Genomic DNA, 25286 nt, shown 5'->3' on the forward strand with positions numbered 1-25286 from the left:
GTCCATTGAAAATTATACAGCTAAGATAAAAAAATATTCATATAATCCTCATGATCTTTTTTATCTTTAAGAACGAAAAAAAAAATGAATCGAGGAAAATCATAATTATGCTAGATTTCAGCCTTATGCTAACACCGAGATGCTAGATGCTAAATAGACTAAATTATGCTAAATCTAGTTCCATGAAATGTTAAATGTTATGTTTTATTTAACGACGCTCGCAACTGCAGAGGTTATATCAGCGTCGCCGGATGTGCCGGAATTTTGTCCCGCAGGAGTTCTTTCACATGCCGGTAAATCTACTGACATGAGCCTGTGCATTTAAGCACACTTAAATGCCATCGACCTGGCCCGGGATCGAACCCGCAACCTTGGGCATAGAAGGCCAGCGCTATACCAACTCGCCAACCAGGTCGACTATTCCATCCGACCTGAGCTACTACTTTCACTAGGGAAATCTCCGTTCCAAGGCCGGGGATACGTTGTCTGTAGAGATCAGTTAGGCCCGCTGAGATGCACTATCTCGCTTGTAGATTTGGATAGGGTGAGCCCAGGTTAAATAAACGGTGGTACGGCGTACCTGGATGTTGACGGAGCAGGTAGATGTACCGTAGTGTGGTTCCTGTTTTGAAAACTTATTATTATATTCATTTTTTGGCTTTTTTCCTCATATTATGATAGAAAGCGAAGACGAACCGATAAAACTTTGATTCATGAAAATCGGTCGACCCGTTAAAGAGTTATAGTCAATCAGTCTACAAGATACATACAGTACCGGTATATAAATCCTTTGTAGAGAAATAAATTATGTGTTAATGATCTAAGGAAAAATCGTAATTGTGTTAGATTTGGGCATTGTGCTAACATCGAGATGCTAGATGCTAAATAGACATAAGTGATACTAGGTTTAGCTGATTGGGAACCGCTGTTGTAACCTTCGAGCATTAAAGTAAATAGAGAGGGCGCTCAATGTTACTCTACCGGATGAATGTGGCACCAAAATAACAGCTCTCTCAGATCAGCTGATCTCGGGCAAAACATTACACAGTATGCTTACGAACAAGCAATTTATTGCAATGATTGCGGATATGACAGCATATCCTAGAATGTATTAAGATAAAAAAAATGTTTCGGTAGATCCTAATTGAACAAGTGTCTTGTTTTAATGGCTTGTTTTATAATACAACATGAAATAACTTAAAGATAAGCCTGCTATAAATGTCTTATGAAAATGTGGGATACTTTTACTGTCGACGTTTTAATAAGGAAATTTCAGTTACAAGTTACTGAAAATGTATTAAGTGAGATTGAAACAAAGGAGTTGAGAAAAGGAAGGACACTATTGTTTTTAAAAAATGGTTAATCATGACAATTTCTTTACGTCACTTGAGAGTACTTTGCACTTCTTTGTCTGACAAGTGCCCTTCATTTGGGGGGAGTGAAAACATAGGTTATGTAACTTTTATTGATTTGAAAACTATAATAGTGTGAGAAAGTAAAGTTGTGTCTTACTGAAATATTAAATATAATAGCTTTGATTTTGTGATTAACATCTTGAGGGCTCTATCGAACCTTGCATTTTAGAAATTATTCGTAAGTTCGGCAAGTTTATTTACTAGTAAAACTGGAATATAGGCCTAGGCCTACCGTGTATTTATATAATACTTTATATATAATACTTTAATTTACAGATTAATAAAAAAATATAATTATGTAAGCCCATAAAAAGGAATAGGTGACAAACTGGCAGCTACTTATACAAAGAGGAAGGGAAAGAACATGATTTTTCGCTCTTTAGCATAAAATGAATGTTTGAAAAAATGTAACGAAACATGTTAACCAATTATGTTTCAGAGTTTTAAAATTTCCTCGGTAATTATACCTACTGTAGGTAACAATGAAACTGGATGTCTTGTAAATTATAATTAAATCCTCACAATAGGCCTTATAAGTAAATATATAATAATAACAATAATAATAATAATAATAATAATAATAATAATAATAATAATAATAATAATAATAATAATAGGTACTGTTAAAATGAAAGCTTACAAATGAAGTCATGGCTAATTATTTATATAAAAACTAGACGAAAATAATATTTCTACGTTATTTCTCATAAATTCGATATTTATACTGGAATAAAAACAATTTAAGTAACAGTGTAGGCCTAACATTTTTTTCATTTTTATGCATTGTATTCTGGTTTTGTTTCAAACCTGAGTAAAACTGCTCTTGAATCAATTCATGTCCTTATAAATCATCTAGCCTATTTTTTTTTTTTTTTTTTTTTTTTTTTTACCGACAGTGGAACTGGAAGCTTCAGTCACTAGCTTTGTGCACCTCTGAATTGACAGTGTGACAAGAAAATAAAGAAAACTCCAACGCCGAAATTTATAGATTATTGAGCAGTACTTCGATGCCATTTTCTTGACAGTTTTGAAAATTGGTGGCGCTGTAATTCAATTTTCGGCTAAACTAGCACTGAGGTAGTTCCCTTTGTACCCAGTTTATACACCTTGCACATTCGAATCTGAGACAGGTTAGGTTTGGTTAGTTCAGGCGTTTGTTATGCCTTGCATATACGATCAACTCCATATCCACAAAAAAAAAAAACGTTCTAAATTAAACGATTTTCACTTCAGAAATTACGGGAACTACCTCAACGCTAGTTTCACGTAGATAACTGTTTCAGTTCATCCATAGACGTATAGCCAAGGTGGGAGGGAGACGAACGGATGCAATTATATGCCATTGCTATTTTTAAAATTTAATAGAACACTGTAGTTACTTTGTTGAAATAACTTGAGACCTACTGAAGATTCGATTGCAAAACTGAAACAAGAACACGAAATGAATAGGATAATTTGGTAACTTGAAGTAGGCCTAGGCCTATTTGTTTTTCTGTATTTGATTTCGTAAGCGCGATGATGCGCATTCAATAAACACACACAAATCTGCTCTTTTTTAAAGATAAATTGCTAGCAGTGAGGAAATCGTACATGGACTCAAGTTTTCCAAAATAAACACAATTAAATAACGTTATCGCGCTTTAATACATTGCAGTAAGGTTATTAATATGCATCAAGTGTAACCACCTACGAAATATTATCGTTATTTCTAATTTTTATATGCCAAAATCAATCCAAAACACTCATATTCCACTAGACATACATTGGCCTTTCCATATCCAATATCGCTTCTGCCCTAGATCAGCTGATCGAACTCTGGTGCACTACCCAGCAAGCCTTGCCCCTTCTATCTATTTTATGTTCGAAGATTGTAACCTATATCCAACAATTACTTGAAACTAAACGTTAAAACAAACTGAAATTTTTCAGATTTACACGACAAACACACGCCGCAGTAGGTATTAAATTTCAGTAATTTATTTCTCATTGTCGTATAATGATTTTATAAGATTATGAAAGTATACGGCAAACAAGTTCATTTTTCAGTAACTTTCTACGTGTGTTTGTAAGTACTTGATTCTGATCTAATGTTCAATTTATTTCGCCAATAATCACGTAATTTCAAAAAACAAAGAAGTCCCTACAAAATTAAATGGGATGTCATTTCGTAAACCGGCATATGAAAAGCAAGAACGGCAGGAAAAATGTCAAAAGTAGTCGGTAGATTGGACACATTTTTATACGAAAGTGGTGACAAAAAAAATAAAAGAAAACCGATAGTTTTGGTGAACATAGGCCTAATCGGAAACAAGTGTTAGTTCAAATGTAAGCAAAAGTCAGAAAAAACATCACTAAAAGAAAATGAAGAGAAAGAAAGTTCCTGAGTTTCTTGCCACATGAATGTGTTGAAATAGTCTATGAAGTTTGTGACAATTTTGTTAGTTGTGATCCTACAGAATAGTGTGTTAATGAGTCGAAATTAGTATCCTTTTACGCAAAGAAATTAATCACAAACGCAACCAGTGGTTTTCCTGAGTCACAAAAAAAATTATTGGTAAAACTAGATTTTTTAACAAAATTATTTAACAAAACTTTTAAATCGAGAATGAATTTTGCGGGATTACTTGATATATGTATTCCTGCAGCACTGATTCATTTATTACACTCCATCCAAATTGTTCCAAAGCATGAAATGACAGCTATTCATTGGCGTATCAAATTGTAAAAACATTTCGAGTATCATGCAAACTCACAAGAATATAAATCTGTGAATTGGCACTCTTACATAACTAGGAAGAATATTATGGGAACATATGAAATTATTTCGAGTCATACTGAGGTAGAAGAAAAGTATTGGCAAAATATATTGAGAAGAGTTTCGTAGCAGTGAAGAGCTAACTAATCGAGGTCTGAAGAAAATTTTCATTCATTACATAATGGCCAATATATATTATATATTATACAGTGTGATGTCTTTTGAAATTATTTCCGAGGTCGATCCTTTTCTAGCGGAACATATCGAACTATATGAATATTCAGGAGGATGACGTAGGCCTATAAGCTGTCTCAATAATATATAATAAAGTAATTGAATTGATTGCTGCGCGAGTGAATAAATATTTAATGATGATCTGAAATAGTCCACACATTTCTCCAACATATTTCATCTTACTTCTGATGTTTCACATATCGATCATTTATCTTTCGTATTAAGATGCAGGGTATTAAAAAAAACGTTTACAACGTTTCAGGAATGATGAAGGAGGTAAAAACAAGCATCTTTTTTTTAAGTGACAAAACTTTGGCAGATGCGCCGTTTATTGTGTACGTAAGTGTTCGTATAATCCATAAAGAACAACACCAATTGTCGTTTTAGAGGTGGTGTTCAAACTGCCGTCCATTGAAGGCATTGCACAACTGGCACCTTCGTACTATGGAGTGTCTGCAACGCTCAAAAAGGCTAACATTGTCTCGAATAACGTGCAGTTTCAACAACGCGAGCAACTAAATCTTCTGCCGTATCGATCGGTGTCTCATACACAAGACGTTTCATGTCTCCCCACAAAAAGAAATCCAGTGGGTTAGGTCCGGTGATCGAGGTGGTCACGGTACCGGCCCACCCCTGCCAATCCAACGATCGGGGAATGTAGCATTTAGGTGGTTCCTGACACGACGATCAAAGTATGGAGGGGCACCATCATACTGAAACCATATTCGTTCTCTGATGTACAGCGAGATATTTTCTAAAAGTTCTGGTAGAACGTCGTGTAGGAAAACAAAATAATTATCACCACGAAGAGTGTTAGGGACCCTTTTAAATTGTTGCAGGCACAGCGGTACAAACAGAACTAACCAGTGTGCATTGTGACGGAAGTCAAGCCATCTACCCTTCAGGCCATCTTGCGGCAAAACGGTGCATTTGCTAAAGTTTTGTCACTTTAGAAAGATGTTTGTTTTTACCTCCTCTATCATGCCTGAAGTGTTGTAAACGTTGTTTTTAACACCCTGTATGTGACAATATGTGGAATAAAATCATATAACATTTTTGCCAAACTCAGGACACAATTCTGAATATATAACAGAAGAAGTAATACATTTTTTACTATAAATTCTATTGCTATCACTGACCGTAGAGGTCACTCTTATGACAACGCAAGGAATATGTCGGGGGAATAATTATGCAGGTTTAATGCCCGCATTAACGAAAGCACATTAATAATGTCCTACGCAGCATATTCATTAAATTTATGCCGGAATAGTGTCGCAAGTTCATGTCAAGAAGCACACTCATTTTTCAATAAAGTTCAAAATATTTACATTTTTACTTAATTCTACAAAACTATGGGAGTTACTCCTTTATGGAACCAAGACACACAACAGTAAAATTCTTACAGCATACATTTTAATATAAACAATTTTGGAGTTTATTTAACTATCCTTGTATCAACTACTTGGTTATTTAGTGTCGATGTAATTGGTGATAGCGAATGATATTTAGCGAGATAAGATCGAGATTTTGAACATGTGGTTACCTGCTATTCGTGTTAAACTTGGAAAAACCTCGTTAAAATTTCAACCAACTGAGTATCGAACCCAAACTCGAGTACAGCTGCGGATCAACAGGCAAACGCGCCGGTGGCTACAATGTCAATATTCATAAATATAAACTTCAACCGTTTCGTAGAAATTTAATCATTTCTGTTGGTGAATTAGTGATTCTGTTGGCCTTCAGAAGTCTCGCAAAATGTACACATTCGCTTGGAAAAGACTGTTCAAAATCAGTTTCATATCACGCTTGCAGTTTTGCTGCGCATTCGGAAATAACAGCTGGAGAACTTTTCAGAAACTGATTGAAAAACTTGAGTTGTCTGATATTGATTTATAAATTTCCTCTCTTCTCACTAATTCAGTGTAGACTACAGTTTATCGACAATAGAGAACAACGCTTCAAATTTAAAGGCTCCTTTCTTATAACAAGAAGTAGGCCTATCAGATTTATGTACGGATTTTGTTCGTAATAGTCGAACGTGTTACGAATAGAACTTACAAAGTGCAGAAGCGATTCAAATATTGTTTACTTACTTATAAATGGCTTTTAAGGAACCCGGAAGTTCATTACCGCCCTCACATAAGCCCACCATCGGTCCCTATACTGAGCAAGATTAATCCAGTCTCTACCATCATATCCCACCTCCCTCAAATCCATTTTTATAGTATTCTCCCATCTACGTCTCGGTCTCCCCAAAAGTCTTTTTTCCTCCGGTCTCCCAACTAACACTCTATATCCATTTCTGGATTCTTCCATACGTGCTACATACCCTGCCCATCTCAAACATCTGGATTTAATGTTCCTAATTATGTCAGGTGAAGAATACATTCAAATAATGTTTATTGCTAGAAAAATATAATGCAAAAAAAAAATTGTGAATTAACAAAATTCTAGCACTTCCCTGAAAGAGTGTTCTTGTGCTCAGGGGAGGATTAGATACATAATAAAGTTACATGCATAATTTACAAAAAAACTACCTAAAAATTAATAGTTACTCATAACAGATTGCATATATACATTATTAAATCTCAAACTGTTGGAGATACAGTAAAATTCCTCGTAACCGGCACCCAAAACAACGGCACTTTTGGCTGGATAAAAAAAAAAGTTTAAATCTTCACATTGCCATACAGGGCCGTCCGTTTGGCCACATTAGAAAATCCGGCAAAATCTCGTATCCGGAACTACCCTGGTTTCTTTGGTGCCGGTTATAAGGAATTTTACTGTAAATGAATGTGGGTATTTCTTTATTAATTTGTTATAAATTCTAGAGCCGACATTACTACTATGATAAAAAGCAGTGCTCGTTAAACACTTGGGTTCAAACAAACGTATTGTATCCATGCCTTTGGTTTTGTGTTTGTGAGTATATGATCGGAAAAATGTGCGATTTTTATGTATAAAATTTAATATTGCATTGATATAAATTTGATATATTTTAAAGACTTTAAATTCTGAAAACAATTTTTCGGTAGGGTCATGGTCCATGTAAAATTGTATTATATATATATATATATATATATATATATATATATATATATATATATATATATATACCAGCACACACAGAGAAAGGATGACCTAGACTACAAAAATTCTATTCATCTGCCAGCCAACAGGTAATCGACATGCAGGAAGACCAAAAAGAAGTGAATGTATTTTCTTTTGAAATTCGAACAGGGCATGAAAATGACGACGATAATAAGAACTCTGGTGTTACCATTACAAAAGCTAACAGGAATCAGAATAGCTGAAATGTGATTTTTTAGATAGATTGCTGGTTAATTACTAAAAGATCATGAATGTAACCTAGATATTCAAAATAATTGCTACTAAGTTTATTTAAATTCATTATTAAACAAGATAGAACAAACTAGAAGAATATGTTTTAAGACTGGATCCATACAGTATATTAAATACGATCATTATCACCATCATCAGCTGCAGAAATCACTGGTTAAGATTATAAACACATTCAGGTCTCAAAAAGACGAAACTCTTATTTGTGCATGTATCTACGATACACTGACCAATGATTTTGTATTCATACATTTGTATCGTTGTGTTACAGTTTCTTCTTACATAATTTACTAGTAAATTTTATCGGCTTTCCTTAATTATGTTCATTAGTTTAAATATTTGTAATTCCAATTTGATACTTTAATTTAGGTTTATATCTATTAGTGAATACTCTGTTACACTTCTCAAATACCTTATTACTTTCACTTCTATTCTTTTTTCATTAGACCTATTCAAAATTAAGAGGCGTGAAGAATTATCGGAACTTCCATCACCTTATATAATTTTAAAAGCTTTCTCTTACAATGTCTATACATAGATAGGCTACTTAAGTTAATCGATTTATTTGATTAAGAATATCTTGATTTATAACATGTAACGCGGTAAAGTAAAACACTGAAATGTATTAATTTGTTCTAAAATCTTTCCTTCGATTTAAAAAAAAAAAAAGCATATTGCTCTCATTAGATCAAATCCTTTCAATTACGAACTAAAAGTAAGAAGGAGAATAGGGCGTCAAAAAGTATACAATAACAGTCTTAATCATCATCATCATCATCATCATCATCATCCTTCACGAATTAGGCCTCTGTAGACCTGTTTCGGCCCCATCTAGCAGTCTTCTTAAAGGTCTTCCTGGTCGACGATGTCCTCTAGGTTTATATTGCATCATAATTTTTGGGATTCTTGAATTTTCCATTCTTCGTACATGATCTAGCCAATTGAATTTGTATCTGCTGATTTTTTCTTCTACTGACTCTACTTCTAATTGTTCTAAAATTTCTTCATTCCTTTTTCGGTCTAAAAGAGTATATCCTGCTGTCCTCCTCAAAAATTTCATTTCCGTTGCTTTGATTCTGTTCATGTCTTTTTTCTTTAATGACCAAATCTCGCTTCCGTATAAAAGGGTGGGTAATGCTAGTGTATTATATATTTTTATTCTTGTAGATTTTTGTACTAATTTAGCTTTTAATGCATTGTTTATTATTCCTAGAATTTGTGTAAATTTGGTAATTTTCTTGTTCACATCTTTTTCATTTTGATAAGATATTTCACAACCCAGATAATTGAAATTTTGCACTTGTTCGAGGCATTGGTTATTGTGTATTATCTTACTTCTGACTGGGTCTTGTCCTAAAAATGCCATTACTTTTGATTTTTGTGCTGAAATTTCCATCCCAAAATCTTTTAATATTTTATTTAATGTATACAATCCTCTTTGTAAATTATCCTCTGAATTGGAAATTATGACTTGATCATCGGCATAGAGTAAGGTATTTAATGTTAGAGCACTGGTTATTTTGATTCCTGATGTGTAGATTTGGTTCCATTTTAAAATAATTTCATTTATATAAATATTAAATAAAGTTGGTGATAGTGGACAACCTTGTCGAACTCCATTATTAACTAATTTTCTTTCGGATATACAGTTATTTATTTTGATACTTATTTTGCTGTCTGTGTAGATTTCTATTACATTTTGCAATAGCAAATTTGGAATATTTTTTTCTTGTAATATGTCGAATAAAAGGTCTCTTCGGACTTTATCAAAAGCTTTCACAAAATCAATAAAAGCTATATGGGTTTCTAAATTAAATTCTCTTCTTTTTTCTAACAATAGTTTCATACTAAATAATGGATCTACACATGATCTTCCTTTTCTAAAGCCATTTTGACACTCCAGAACAGTCTTAATAATAATAAAAAGTATTATTATTATTATTATTATTATTATTATTATTATTATTGTTATTGTTATTATTATTGCGTCATTTCTAACTCACATTTCACTTCCATGTCACACTTGAAAGTAGAAGTCTTGGCAATTTATTGAACTAATTATAAGCAACGATTTATAATTAATTGCTGATATAGCAACGTATTTTAAAAATCTAATTAGGACAACACATTTTGAATCTATAGTCAGTGGTAGACGTAAAAATTGATGCAAATGAAGGAACATTTACTTTATTTCTGAATAGCGGTACTGATCTGGAAGGAGTCCAATTTTCTTTATGAATGGCTGCCTTTGATGTGCTTCCCTAAGTATATTATCAATGAGAACTTCTTGAAAACCATAGTAATTAATTTTTTTCATATTAGAGGTTATGTTTTGTTTTGACGGGACGACACAAAATAACGGAAGAGCATAATGCACCGAAAACTAGATAATCTTATAAATACGCTTGTTGTGACGTCATTTAAATGATGGATAATATTTCAACTATGTACTTAGAAGAAACAGCTGTAGCCGGATGATTACAGAAGCAGTAAACCTCGACATTCCAAAGTGTAAGTCAATGCTTCATGAATGACAGCTACAATTACAAAGCTATTCCAGTTGTCCTCTTCAATGTAAATTATAAGTGGAAAACAGTAATAGAGGTACGAAGAAAATATGCTATTATATTTAGCAACTGGTTATAAATAAAAGGACCCGGGTTCACTTCCTGTTCCTAGCATGAAAGCGGAGTGCGGAATGGTTACGTGTCCTTTGTCTTGTATTTGTCGTGTATCATCTTAAGCATTCCACTTGTGCCATGCTATGTGAGCATGATCGCTACTTGGAATGCCTGCGATCCGCTCAAAATCTTCACAAGATGGAAGACGAATTGGAACAGAAGGAACAATTCTTGAACAATACGATTATAGACCTATCTGTATCTTACATAAAACATGAGAGTAGAGCAACTGCTTGAATGCTGGAATCCTGAATTCAAATTTTGTGGAGTCCGAGTCCAACCAACAGACTAACCAGCCGACAACCGAGAGACCAAGCAACCGACAACGGACAGAACTACCAACCAACCGACAGACTAACCAACGACAATCACAGAACGACCAACCGACAACCGACAAAGCGACCAACCGACAGACAGACAGACGACTGACAAGCGACAGATCAACCGACAGACTAACGAACCGATAACCGACAGAGCGACTAACCAACCGACAACCGACGAACCAACCAACCGGAAGCCGACAGACCGACCAATCGAAAGACAGACTGACAGACCGACCAATCGACAACCGACAGACCGACCAACAGACAACTGACAGACCGACAGATTGACCAACCAACAGACAACCGACGAACCAACCAACCGGAAGCCGACAGACAGACCAATCGAAAGACAGACAGACCGACCAATCGACAACCGACAGACCGACCAACAGACAACTGACAGACCGACAGACTGACCAACCAACAGACCAACGAACCGAAAAACCAATTGACCGACTGAATTGAGCCGTTCAGAGCAAAAGTGGTGTAAGTCAAAATTGGGTAATGAGGTTTAAATTAAAAATTCTATAAAATACAGCGCAAAGTAGCAATTAACATCCACTGACTACTAATAGCTTAAATAAACTGAATATTAATTGCTACTTTGCTCTGTATTTTACAGAGTGTTTACTTTAACCCTCATTACCCATTTTTGACTTACACCACTTCTGCTCTGAACGGCTCAATTAATGATTGCATGATGAATTAGAGAATTGACTGAGCTAACGACGAACTGTTTGACGGACCAAGAAACTGCTTGACTAATGGACTAACCGTCAGACCGACCAACCGGCAGACTAATCAACCAACAGACCGACCAACCGACATTTAGTGGTGTAATAAGAAATTAGAGAAATGACTGTCGCAGCTCGAATACCTTACTAGGCTAAGTGAGCTAGCGACGAATTGATTGACGGACCAATAAACTGCCGACTGATCGAAAGACCGACCAAGCGAGAGACCTACCAACCGACCGATCAACTGATTCAGTGATTGAATAAGAACTTAGGGAACGGACTGAAGGGTCGAGTAACTTTGTAACTGACAGAGCAAACGACGAAAAGGTTGATTGACGGCCCGAACGACTCCCTTGCTTGTCAATTGACGCAGGCCAAGCAACCGACTAAGATACCAACCAACCGAATGAATGACTAATTTAGTAATGTAACAAGTTAAACTGACTGACGGACCGAACGATTAACTGATCGACCGATTTACTAAAAGAACGAACAACTTATCGACCGACCGACCGATCAACGACAGTTTCACCGAACGATTGAGTTAGTGAATGAACAACAAATTAAGGAAGCAACTTGACTGTCGGAAAGAATAAATTACTGGAGCGATCCACGAACTGACTGATTGACGGACCGAACGATTGTCTGATTAATCGAGTGATGACCGAGCGAACAAACAACATAATAGACCGATAGACCAACCAACTGACCATCGTCTCATCCACTCAATGATTCATTTAATGGCTGAATAACAAATTAAGGAAATGACTGTTGAAACGAATAACTTACTGAATGAGTGATTCACGAACTGATTAACTGACAGACTGAACGACTGACTGATCGACCGACCAACAGACAGACCAACTGACGGCCCAACGCATCGATTTGCTGACTAACCGACCGATCAATCAACCGATCAACCAACACCGACCGACTAACAGACATATTGACAAACTGACAGATTACGCGATAAACAGATCGACCGACTAACCAATCAACAGATAAACCAACCGACCAATCGACCGATCATCTAATCGTCCAGCAAACTAACCGATCTACTGACCATCGACAGACGAAATCGATCAATCAGCCGATCGACAAACCGACAGCTCGATTGATGAATCACTATATTCTTCAGAATACATTCATCAGGAAATCCACAATCTCATGAGAACGAAACTGAGCTATGGTTGAGTACTGATTCAAACTGTAGAAAGCATCTAACTATTTACAGGACTGTAAATCTGTCTTGCAACACCCTTTCGTTGCGGCCAATTTGGGAGATAATTAACCATTTATGAGAAGTTTGAAGTAAACGTACAGAAAAGTTCTTTAGAGGGGTCGAAGAAGGGTGGATTAAAGTAACAATACATCCCTCCATTTTCACAATCTACTCCACGCTATTACCCTAAAAATAATTACATTCACCTCCGAACCTGAGATGGGGTCATGTTACAGCACCCCGGACGTAATATCAGTCGCACCTGACAAGAGAATGCAAACTCTTTATGGGAATCCCATGGCAAGCCATTAAGAATTCAATGGCAAGTGTTTCAAATGAATAATGAAGGCCTGATAATAGCTAACAAATAGCTCGTTCTACTTTGATCTATGACGTCATGAAAGATCGACTAATTCCTGTATATAAGTAGGAACTGTCCTACACTAGTCTCAACATTTGCGAAGAAATTTCAGTAGTGCAAAGGTCTTTCAGTTATGAATTATATTAGCGCAGAGAAATCACTTCCTTCTGTATAAATGTACAAAAGTCATAGGAATACAAGCGGACTTGTGCTTCATAGTTAGCGTTAGTGTTCAGTTTACAGAAATTGTATTTTTGCAAATAGTGTTGTGTGTCAGATTTGAAGATTTTAGTACTTCTCTTGGGTAAGTGTGAACTACTGCATTCACTACAAGGATCTAGTAAAACAGTCTTGTTTCGACAAAAAAGAGATGTAATATTTATTACACAATAAAGACAATATAAACAATAAACCCAAAATATGTCGTAAAGCAAATACCGACATTTACGTTCATAAGCAAAAACAATTGAAATAGGTATTGTATTTATTAGAATGTTAAAGTTACAATTAAAGATTAATTACAAAGGACTAATAGCAGGTAAATTAATATACATATCTGTTGTTTATATGAATTTTGTAAAAGAGATAAAAAAGGCTGTATTGATATTTATTAGTCCTTCTGAGATTTGCACCAATGAGACTACTATCAGTGCTTTCCATTATTATGGTATTTGTCACTTGTAGTGTTTATCTGATTTTTAATTGGTCTTAAAACTAACTTATGCAGCTCGTAATTCTTTATCATCCAATTTGGTTATAGTTCACTGCCTCAGGAATTAATATTTTATAAATCATGTTATGAAGCTGCAATTTAGTCTCAGGAAACTTTGTCCCAAAGTAGCTTCTAATTATTATTAAAAAAATATAGGTCTTTAACGTAACATAACCATATAGTTATCCTTCGCTGTGATTCAAGTGGTAACATACTGGTTAGAAATTCAGTGAACCCACGTTCGATGACAGACAGGGAGACAGAAATGTATTTCTTTTTCATAGAAACTGGATGTTTGTCCTTTGTCCTGTGTTGCTTTAAATGGTGACCCTGCCTTGTGCAATCACATGATCACAGAATCCCGTTACTTGTGACTATGTTTCTGAAAAATAACAGAAATGCTCCCGCGCAGCCTAATGAATTGTTGCTACCCGGCTGGAATTTTATTGAAAACATCTTAAAGTGTCACTCAGTCATCAGTACAAAAGTATTACATTCAGAGCAGTACCAGTTCCGAGAAGCTGAAAATTTTGAGAGAAAGGTAATTAGGACGTCTCTCCATTTCCGCTAATTTATTTTTATAATCAGCATATGAAAATTATTTAATTTATCATAATCATACACATCTTGGTGAATCTATCGATGTCCCAATCACAGAAGAAAATCACCTTCCTATCTTCTTTTAGGACGTCGCACATATCTACGTCCAAAGATCTGTACAGTAAAGCCTGCTTAGTTAGTTCACTGCCCATCCGCAGGATATGGTAATGCCAGTTTCCTTTTTTCTCATTCAAGTTAAAGATTTAAGGTTGCTTATTTCCTCTCGTCAAATTGTATCCTGCTACATATTGTCTGCAGAATCGATCTTCCTTCGATTCCATCTATTCAACGCCCAGTTTTCTTAGCCATACAATAAAACAGGAACTACCATAATTTTGTAATATTTAAGCATTGTATCCTTCCTCGCTTTCCTTGCCAAAGTGCGCTTTATAGTTCTATACACGTACATGAATTTCATAAATCTTCATCATTTTCTATGGCGTAAGCAAAAAGGACATGGGCGGAGGTTTATTTTCTCCTACATCCCCTTTATGTCCAGAGCTGTTATAATTAGGACTAGGATTTTGATGAAATTGCATCTTTTTTTTAGTAAGCCAGAAACATACCTGCTTTAGTATTTGCATGTTATGTGATAAACTAAGTGTTTTAAAACATATTTGTTAAGGCATTTTTTTGCATTTTTGTCTTTTTCAACTCATAAGAGCACCTTTTGTTCTATTCGGTCAGTTTTGAGGCATTTTCATTTAATTTTGGCCATAAATCCCATTATTAATGCAAAATAATGTTTATTTCCTTTGATATTTTCTCTACATATTTTGTCCATTAATACCCATTATTTTTTATAATACTTTAATCGTTTTTGTACACAAATATTGCCATTTTAACGTAGTACATCCCCACGTAATGGATCAGTCCAACTACTCCTTCAATATAGACTCGTCTATACCTGTTAGTTCCGGATAAGAGTGGCCTTGTGGTGGACTACATGCAACTACATCAGGTAAAATAATTAATTAAAGTGTACTACTTAGAAAAATTATGTAACATTAAATAAACTTAAATGTTGGTATTAGAATTTAATTTAATTACTAGTCTAATTATTAAGTAGTACAAAACCTCTTTTCCTACTAAGCCAATTATGTAAGATCAATTTTTAGGGCATTTTTAGAAGATTTTTAAGTCATAAATGCATTGTTTTTAGAACATTGTTTCATGGTTTATAGGTCATCAAAATCCTAGCCCTAGTTATAAAATATAAAGCGTAATGGAGGTAGCACTTGCATACAATGCACAACAGCTAACACGAAAATTATTATTTCAACACAAATTATCAGGGCTTCCGAGTGTCGTTGTCCATTGGCCCAATAACGCCTCTGATTAGCACGACTGATTAACTTCTTTGATATATTTCAGCGAAGCTTGTTCCTCTACTAGGTTACCCAGTACGACAGTAGCCGGTTTGTGATTCACACCTGAATATCTTCGTTTAAATAAATGTTTTGACAGCGTTGGCGTTGCTAAGAAGTGGTACTGAGAGTGATGGGTTTTGAAACGTTGCAAATCCACAGATAGAAGGCTCTATAGCTAACTAACCCTATAAATTCGGAGAACCACTAGGTTTGAAATTGAACGGATTACATCAGCTTCTTGTCTATGCGTATGACGTGAATATGTTAGGAGAAAATCCACAAACTATTAGGAAAAACACGGAAATTTTACTAGAAGTAAAGCGATAGGTTTGGAAGTAAATCCTGAAAAGACAAAGTTTATGATTATGTCTCGTGACCAGAATATTGTACGTAATGGAAATATAAAAATTGGAGATTTATCCTTCGAAGAGGTGGAAAAATTCAAATATCTTGGAGCAACAGTAACAAGTATAAATGACACTCGGAAGGAAATTAAATGCACAATAAATATGGGAAATGCGTGTTATTATTCGGTTGAAAAGCTTTTATCATCCAGTCTGCTGTCAAAAAATCTGAAAGTTAGAATTTATAAAACAATTATATTAGCGGTTGTTCTTTATGGTTGTGAAACTTGAACTCTCACTTTGAGAGAGGAACAGAGATTAAGGGTGTTTGAGAATAAAATTTTTAGAAAAATATTTGGGGCTAAGAGAGATGAAGTTACAGGGGAATGGAGAAAGTTCCACAACGTAGAACTGCACGCATTGTATTCTTCATCTGACATAATTAGGAACATTAAATCCAGACGTTTAAGATGGGCAGGGCATGTAGCACGTATGGGCGAATCCAGAAATGCATATAGAGTGTTAATTGGGAGCCTGGAGGGAGAAAACCTTTGGGGAGCCGAGACGTAGATGGGAGGATAATATTAAAATGGAGTTGAGGGAGGTGGGATATGATGGTAGAGACTGGATTAATCTTGCACAGGATAGGGACCAATGGTGGGCTTATGTGAGGGCGGCAATGAACCTTCGGGTTCCTTAAAAGCCATAAGTACTAGTAGGTCTTAAAGCGTAGGTGAAAGATTATGATAGTGCCTATTATTATTATTATTATTATTATTATTATTATTATTTCATAATAGCAGTAGAACGGTGACGGTGATGTGAGAAAATGTATTTCGAACAGGTGTACAGGCTTAGGTATAGACAACGCTTAGCGTCCTTCCTAGTCATTAATTCTTTTATTATTTCACCCAAAAATGTTATACTTCTACTATTATTTCATGTATATAAATGTAAAGACAGTCAAAATTCGTGACTCGCGAAAACCTAAAAACCAAATAGACATAGTTTAAAACATGGTTCAGATAAAAAAAAATATCATATAATTACACGTTTCAACTCGCGAAAAATCGCAAAAATCCTATGACTCGTAAATTTAGTATATTTTCTGTCGTTATTAGCGAAAAGACGCTATTTTTCAGCAATTAATAAGTACATTATCTAAATTTTGAAATGTTAGAAGTTCTGTTTGAAAAATGCACAAGATTTGGAATGCTGGCGCTAGATGGCGTGAGTTGAAATGGTTCGTACACGGATTGATGCAACTGAAAGCAGTTTGAAACCTCTCTTTGATCAGGTGCCAACCTTAAAGAATCTATCACCTGATGCAGTACATGCATATAGTGAACTGAAGGACATAGTTAAAAATAGTCCTGGACTTTCAGTGCGACAAGGTTTGCTGTCGTTACGTGAAGATCACAGTGATTTTGTGGACGGAGCACTCCAAGCTATATGGGTTCCAGTTTTTAATGTTGACTGTGAATGTTTTTTTTTTTTTTTTTTTTTTTCCCACAGTTCTCGTGTATGCTAACAAATAGAAGAAGAAACCTTATAATGACGAACTTAGAACTGTTGTCTGCATACAACTTTGAATGTTAAATAATGTTAAGTATCTTAGAATTGTTGTCAACGTAAAACTTTGAATATAATTATAATTGTCAATTATTATCTTAAGCAACATATTCTACACTAATAATAAATCTGTAGCCAAAATTTTTCTGGTAATTTTCGATTTTCCAAAAATAATTGGTGTTAACATGTATAATTAACCATCCTGAAACCGAAAATCGCTTTTTTGAAATTTTTGTTTGTATGTCTGTCTGTCTGTCTATCTGTCTGTCTGTCTGTCTGTCTGTCTGGATGTTTGTTACATTTTCACGCGATAATGGCTGAACGGATTTCGATGAAAATTGGAATATAAATTAAGTTCGTTGTAACTTAGATTTTAGGCTATATGACATTCAAAATACATTATTTAAAAGGGGCGTTATAAGGGAGCCTGAATTAAATAAATCGAAATATCTCGCTTATTATTGATTTCTGTGAAAAATGTTACATAATAAAAGTTTGTTTACAAATGATTTCCGATAAGTTTTATTCTATGCAAAATTTTGATAGGACTGATATTTATGGATATACAAGACTTTTTAAATAACAATACAATACATTTTCACCGCCGCCTCAGATTATAGCGTTGTTGTTCCTGCAGTAACTCCTATGTGCAAAATATAAAATTTTTGAGTAGGAAGAAAAAACAAATTTATTCATTCCATGGCAATGGTACATAGGAGATCGTGAATTCTTACATTTTCGAAAGAAATAAATATAATTACATATCACTATATACGCTGTATCACTATTTTAATTATTTGAAGAGTTCAGAACCATAGTGGGGCAAGCGCCATTTACTGAAGACGTAGAAAACGAGGGTTAAAATTAAATTATTACCATAATTCAATGGAAACATATAGCAAGGAATATAAAGTTTACACATTAAAACTAAATGATAGGCTATGTCAATCTTCATTAAACTATGGTTGCATGTAATAACAATTACGAAACATGTTAAAGGAATTTGTACCAAATGAGTGGTCTCTGGATCAAAATGATCGCATTTTAATTTTTTTAATACAATTTAAATTAAGTAACATATTAAACGATTCATCCTTCTATCAAACACGAATGTTCCCTGGATCAAATGTCCTATTTTAATTATGTAATTACTTTATATTTATTTCTAACGGGTGCAGCGGAGCGCACGGGTACGGCTAGTAATTTAATAAAACAGGGCGTTTCGTTTTCACTCAAGAATTTTTATCCTTTTTAGCGAAGAATTTTAGCCCCTTTTATTCAATAATATGTTACACTGCAGTAGTATTTTACTCCTGCGCCATGGATGAGCGTGGATTATGGAGAAAGTCAGTAATGCCATCAAGAAGAACCGTCGGTCACGAAGTGCTTTTGAAATCATCAGAAATAGATGCTCTGTACTTGACGTTAAAAGCCAGTAGTTACATGTTTTGCTGTAATTATTGTCAGTTACCACTGCACTATATTTATTTCACAGAAGTGGTCATGTCCTTGCTGTTCCTCGTGTTGCTGGCGTCGGCGACGGCCTCGCCGCTGGGCAGGATGCAACTCTGCGGCAGCGAGCTGGCCAACAAGCTGGCGGAGATCTGCGCCGTCTACGGCTACAATGATCCCTTCAGGCATGCGCACTACGGTCAGTAACATTTCACTTTAATGCCTTCAAATTAATATTTTAGACTTCATAAATGGGAAAGCTCAGACAAAAGCGGTTTCTTTGTAGGAAGAAGTTAGTAAGGTCTCCGAGTCTTTCAGGGCTCGGTATCAAATTGCATGTAATAAGTAGGCTCCGTATTCCAGCTACCTATAAACTGGAATGAAGTTGCCAGATTCGAGGTATATGTAACGTCACAGCGCAGGTACAGGTACGTTAGTATACAAAATAGTTACGCATCCTCTGCCCTCTTCCTCTAGAGCAGCGGTGGCGAAAATGTAATCGTGCGCCGAGCCACTGTGTAACCTGCAATGTGCATAACACCTATGGAGGGAGGCGGACACCCGAAGGGGTAGTGAAGCAACTGTCTGACTTATTAACGGATTTTCATTTTCCTTACGTCAAGCACTTAAATATAATTTTATACAGTACAAGGCTACAAACTAATGTTTAGTAGTGTAACGAAGAAAGAAATGAACAATAAATGAACAATATCGCAACCTAAAATTAATTGTCTTCATAATGTCTCTGCGACAAAGTTTCAAAATCAGGATTTATGTCACTTACTGCCAGTCGTAGTTGATCACGAAGGTATTTGTCTGTCAATCTCGTGATCTAAATTTGGTTTTTACTATTTTAATTGTTGAAAATAATTTTTCACAAACGTAAGTTGTAGCGAACATGGTTCGACAGAGCAAGCGAAAGAACGAAGCTTCTGATATTTATTTTTTGGCAAAGATTTGAAAGTTCAACATTTGTCAAGTCCTTACATCTAGCTTTCATTTGACATCACATAGTAAATCAGTGAGTTCAAATTGAAGAGCTAACCGCATTATTCCTACATCTGCTGAAAAAGGGTCGACGTACAGAGATGATGATGATGATGATGATGAAGATTATGATGATGATGATGATGATGATGATAACAACAATAACACTTAACCTTTTAATGTTTAATCAGTAAAATGTAGTATAATGCCGTTTTATGTTATACAACCGTTTTCCTCGTAGCTTAATACTTGTGAACAAATCATACATTTAATATTCTCATCATATAGACAGCAAAAAAATGCGTCCTCCCATCCTACTTGAAACTTTCGTACATGGTTTCGAGAGAGAGACATATGCCACTCACAGGTCAGAGACAAATACAAACGGAACGGAGTTTGACTCCAGTTAGTGAGAGGTGGGGATTGGTGGAGGTTAGAAGCAAGCGAAATGCATAGCTATCACTGTGAGCCACAATTTCTCCCGAGTCACATTCTCGCCACGGCTGTTCTCGAGTCTAGAAAGTGAAAACTGGGACGCAATTATAGTGAGTAGTCTTATTGATCACTGCTTTTACTAGTCGTATTATTTAAATAAGTACATCTTTGTGGCTGATTGAAGGTTCATTGCAGAGATAAAATGCCTTAGGTAAGACGCTCAAGCACTGAAAGGCACTGCAATACCAAAAGTCGCAGAAAGTTGTTGAACGTAAACCAAAAGAACCTGTACCATCAAAATATGAAAATTATAAAGATATTAACTCGACGTTTAGCATGGATTTGTGTAACCTACCATGTTGTTCAGTGTCAGCATCCCAATTAATAAATTAAATAATCTACATTTTAGAGAATTTCTAGAAAAGTATATAGAAAATTAGTGGAGTTTCAGTGATGAGCGACATGCAATATCCTAATGAAACACGAAAAAATATCGGACAAGAGGAATATCTTGCACTACATCTAGCACCAATAACGTCATGTTTTCAGCGTTGGAGATGAATTGCTATTAACTCTCTACATCACTAGTGTTCTCAAAGTATGAAAGCAATCATTCACACGGTCCAATGTCGAAGTTATGTAAACATAAATCTCGAACTCTTCCCTCTCTTTTCTCCTTTAAGACGTATAAGGAGGTAAGAAATTTGTTAACATTAAACTTATCGTCTTTTTGTAGAAGATTCGACCTACGACAGCATCACACCTACAAGAACGCGGGTAAAAAGGGGAGTAGCCGACGAGTGCTGCAAGACGGGGTGTTCGCAGGAGACACTAGAGCAGTACTGCAACCCACCTCTCAAATCGTCCGACAGGTAAGGCTATCTTCACAATATCGATGGCCTAGATCTAATACTACCTACGTATGTGATTTTTCCAAAATTTTCAGGAGAGATATAAAACTGTTTATTATTTATACATTCTATCTATCTAGTATTCTTACTGATTATTATCCTTTTCAGTGATTCAAATAGAATGTATAATTAACAAACAGTTTTATGTCTCTCCTGACAATTTTGGAAAAATCACATACATGGTACTAGATCTAGGCCATCGATATGTTAAACAATTTTTATAATACGAAGTCCCTGTTATATGTAAAGAGAATTTCAACAGTGGTGGTTGACAAGATGGAGACGTCATTGGTCGATGACAATGAGATGATGCTCTACAATTGGTGGAATAATGGCAGCAGAAAGAAAAAAATAATGCAAATACCTCCATACTAGAGATGAACAAAACTAACTGCCGATCTCGCTCGCTGTGTTCGTTGCATTTGTCTTTCGAGTCTGGCTCGTCATTCTCTTGCGCTTCGAGTCTCGCTCATCATTCTCGAAATAGCATTTGGTCGGCGTGGAAAGATTTCGTAACTTTGAATAACATACATCATTGAAATAAATAGCATTATAATTGTTTAAATGAGACAAAGACAAAACAGAACAGTATCTTAGTTATCAAAATGTTCTGGTTCTATTATATTATATTACCTATGGTTATATAAATAGAAAAAAAACAATTCTCAAATAAATTTGCATTTCTAAGAAACATAAAACATAACGTTAATATCTTTTTACTTGAGATTGCACACTTGATCTTAAACATATGAAAAAAAATCCCTAGCCTTTTAATAAGAGCCTAGTAATTAAATAAAGGCTGGGAAATGGATTATTATACACTGAGAGGTAGAGATGTTTCAAATAGGCTACTTGATTGTTTATACATATATAACAGTTTCCAAAGTAGATAAAAGTTCAGTCAGGTATAAACAACTGTGGCGATTCAAGGCTGCTTGACTTCGGGAGTGATCAATCTCGAGTCTCGGAACACTCATAAGCAGTCTTTACGTCAAGGACGCGACATAATACAACATTGTCGTGCGGGTTTTCGGCTTTGCGGGCGCTGTTAGTCTCGCTTTCTCGATCGTTGTTCGTCTCTATTCCATAGGCTTACTATTTTAGTTTACTACAAGTTCAACCCGTATCTAATGCAAGCAACCCAGATTCGATCCCCGGCCAGCTTGTGGTGAAATTTGTGGAAGACAAACCAGGCGTTGCAGATAATATCTCTCGGAGTACTCTCCCTCATTTCAGCTATCATCTGAAATAGTGAAAAGTAGGTTGGGGTGAAGTCTTGGTGGTAAAAGTATTTCCGATCTTTATATAGGAAGGTCTTGGAACTTCGGGCACTAAGACTTATCAGTACATGTCTGAAGATGGAACTTAGCTCTGTCAAGTCTGAGGCAGGATAGCCTATCAGTATCGGATTCACAATGCCACCCAGACCATCTGTCGAAGTTGCACAATCACCGCATATGTAGAGGCCAAAGCAAGTCTAAGTGCAAGGATCCGTCCCTGGACCAACCTCTAAACGACACGCCATGTCGTTCGACAAACGGTGCGTTTGTTTCTTTTTTCTCCTTTAACCTGTTTTTAGATTAATTGGCTGTCAGAGAACATATTAATGTGGTTACTTGTATGGCCGAAGAGATGGTTTAATAATGGATAATTGATTATATCTGTGGTGTTTGGGTAAAGGGAGATAAGTCATAAAAATGAGTCCGGAGATAAATGAAAATTAAACTTTGAACCCTTATTACAAATAATTTTCTACACAAATAAAACACATCAACTGTTAGTATTCTTTGATTTTTGCACACCCACTTGTATAATTTAACTTGTGTACTCATCTGGGAAACAAAATTCCACCTGGACAAAAAAATGACTTATACCCCTTTACCCGAACACCACAGATATCTTGGCAGGGAATATTTTGGTAGGGACGATATGTTAAGGATTTTTAATATAAAGTGCAGGAAAACATTTTCATTATACCATTAGGCAAGGTTAATGAGGAAATCCTTGGTTGAGAAGCTTTTGTCACCTAGTCTGCTTTCAAAAAATATGAAAGTTAGAATTTATAAAACAGTTATATTACCGGTTGTTCTGTATGGTTGTGAAACTTGGACACTCAGTTTGAGAGAGGAACATAAGTTAAGGGTGTTTGAGAATAAGGTGCTTTGAAAAATATTTGGGGCTAAGAAGGATGAAGTTACAGAAGAATGGAGAAAGTTACACAACACAGAACTGCACGCAGTGTATTCTTCACCTGACATAATTAGGAACATTAAATCCAGACGTTTGAGATGGGCAGGGCATGTAGCACGTATGGGCGAGTCCAGAAATGTATATAGAGTGTTAGTTGGGAGGCCGAAGGGAAAAAGACCTTTGGGGAGGCCGAGACGTAGATGGGAAGATAATATTGAAATGGATCTGAGAGAGGTGGGGTATGATGGCAGAGACTGGATTAATCTTGCTCAGGATAGGGACCAATGGCGGGCTTATGTGAGGGCGGCAATGAACCTCCGAGTTCCATAAAAGCCAGTAAGTAGTAAATTGGAGCTGTATTTTATATGTAGTTCATGAAATAATCTAACAGATCTCAAAATCGATTTTTTATTCTGATTTGTTTTATTTTGCTCTACTGAAAAATTATGTCTGTCGACTTAAAGTGAGATATTCCAGGCAGCCTCGCTTATTTATTTAACCTGGTAGAGATAAGGCCACCAGGCCTTCTCTTCCCCTAGAGGATTACAACTACAATATGAAGAATGCAATTACAATTACATAAAGATCAAAGCACGAAAAGATTACCTGATTAATAAAGGCTAGCCAATTTATTGCAGAAGTTAAGAACAAAAAAAAAGACTTTTTTTTTAACTGAAGTACAAATTAAACCTAGGATAATAAAATTATATAGTAATGAAATTACCGGATATTGAAATATTCTGTGGTGGAATAAAAGAACTACAGTATTTACAAGAAGCCATATCTGAACGAGTCTCAATTACTGATCCAGTGTCTAGTAAGTTTGCGTGTGAATTCAATTTTATTTCGACAGTTCCTGATGCTAGCAGGTAGCGAATTTCAGAGTCTTTGCAGGGCTATTGTGAAAAAGGATGAGTATGAGGAAGTGCGATGGAATTCTATCATCTCGTCATTTTTACAAAAGAATACCAGTTTTACACAGCTAAAAATTACCCAGCATACGATAGGAGAGACTGTTGTATCTTTAGCATAGTTTACCTTTGAACATTTTTTGTTTTTTTATTTTTTGCTACTACCTAGAGGACTCAAACGGAAGTAGATTATAGAGAAAGCCACTAAGTAGCTCTGGTCGTAGTTTCGGTTTGATTTATTGCAAAGTGTGAGTTCTGTGGACAAAAGAATTTTTTTAGTACCAAAAGTAAACATTTCGTTCATTGATATATGTTTTATCACAAAACCAGATTGTATTTGTTACTATCCGTCAAGTACAGTGTGTTCCCTATCATCTGGTGAATAATGGTATTTTAATTTCCATGATTTATTCGAATCTCTAGTATTGGGAGCCATATTTGTTTAAACATACCCCTCTTGTACCTTTGAACACAAAACATTTTGTACCATGGAACATGTTCCAAGGTACACGATACTATCTGTGTTTGTTTTATTGTAAGATCATGTCACGAAGGAAGTCTGGAGTTCAGATGCCCCAATTGATCCGGATGCCTTGAAGAAAGCTGTTGAAGCAGTTATTGCTCCTCCAGGAAATAAAATCTCTATCTGACAAGCCTGCTCCGGTTTATGTTTGCAAATACATTTTAAATATGATTGTCAGTTTTTACAGCTAT

General features: G+C 35.5%; 1 protein-coding gene across 3 annotated transcripts in view; it reads left to right on the forward strand.

Annotated features, from left to right (window-relative positions):
• The window catches only part of LOC138709303 (insulin-like growth factor I), a 137862-nt gene that overhangs the window by 95289 nt on the left and 17287 nt on the right, over nt 1-25286 (forward strand). For 2 of the 3 annotated variants that reach the window (XM_069839977.1, XM_069839979.1), the window contains exons 3-4: nt 19182-19337; nt 21297-21432. In XM_069839977.1, the coding sequence (XP_069696078.1) occupies nt 19190-19337; nt 21297-21432 (284 nt within the window). In that variant the 5' untranslated portion in view covers nt 19182-19189. Of the gene's footprint in view, nt 1-13194; nt 13393-19181; nt 19338-21296; nt 21433-25286 lie in introns of those variants that run through there. The other variant, XM_069839978.1, reaches the window with a different exon arrangement.

This window comes from Periplaneta americana, chromosome 11 (assembly GCF_040183065.1).
Source record: "Periplaneta americana isolate PAMFEO1 chromosome 11, P.americana_PAMFEO1_priV1, whole genome shotgun sequence".
Taxonomy (NCBI): Eukaryota; Metazoa; Arthropoda; class Insecta; order Blattodea; family Blattidae; genus Periplaneta; species Periplaneta americana.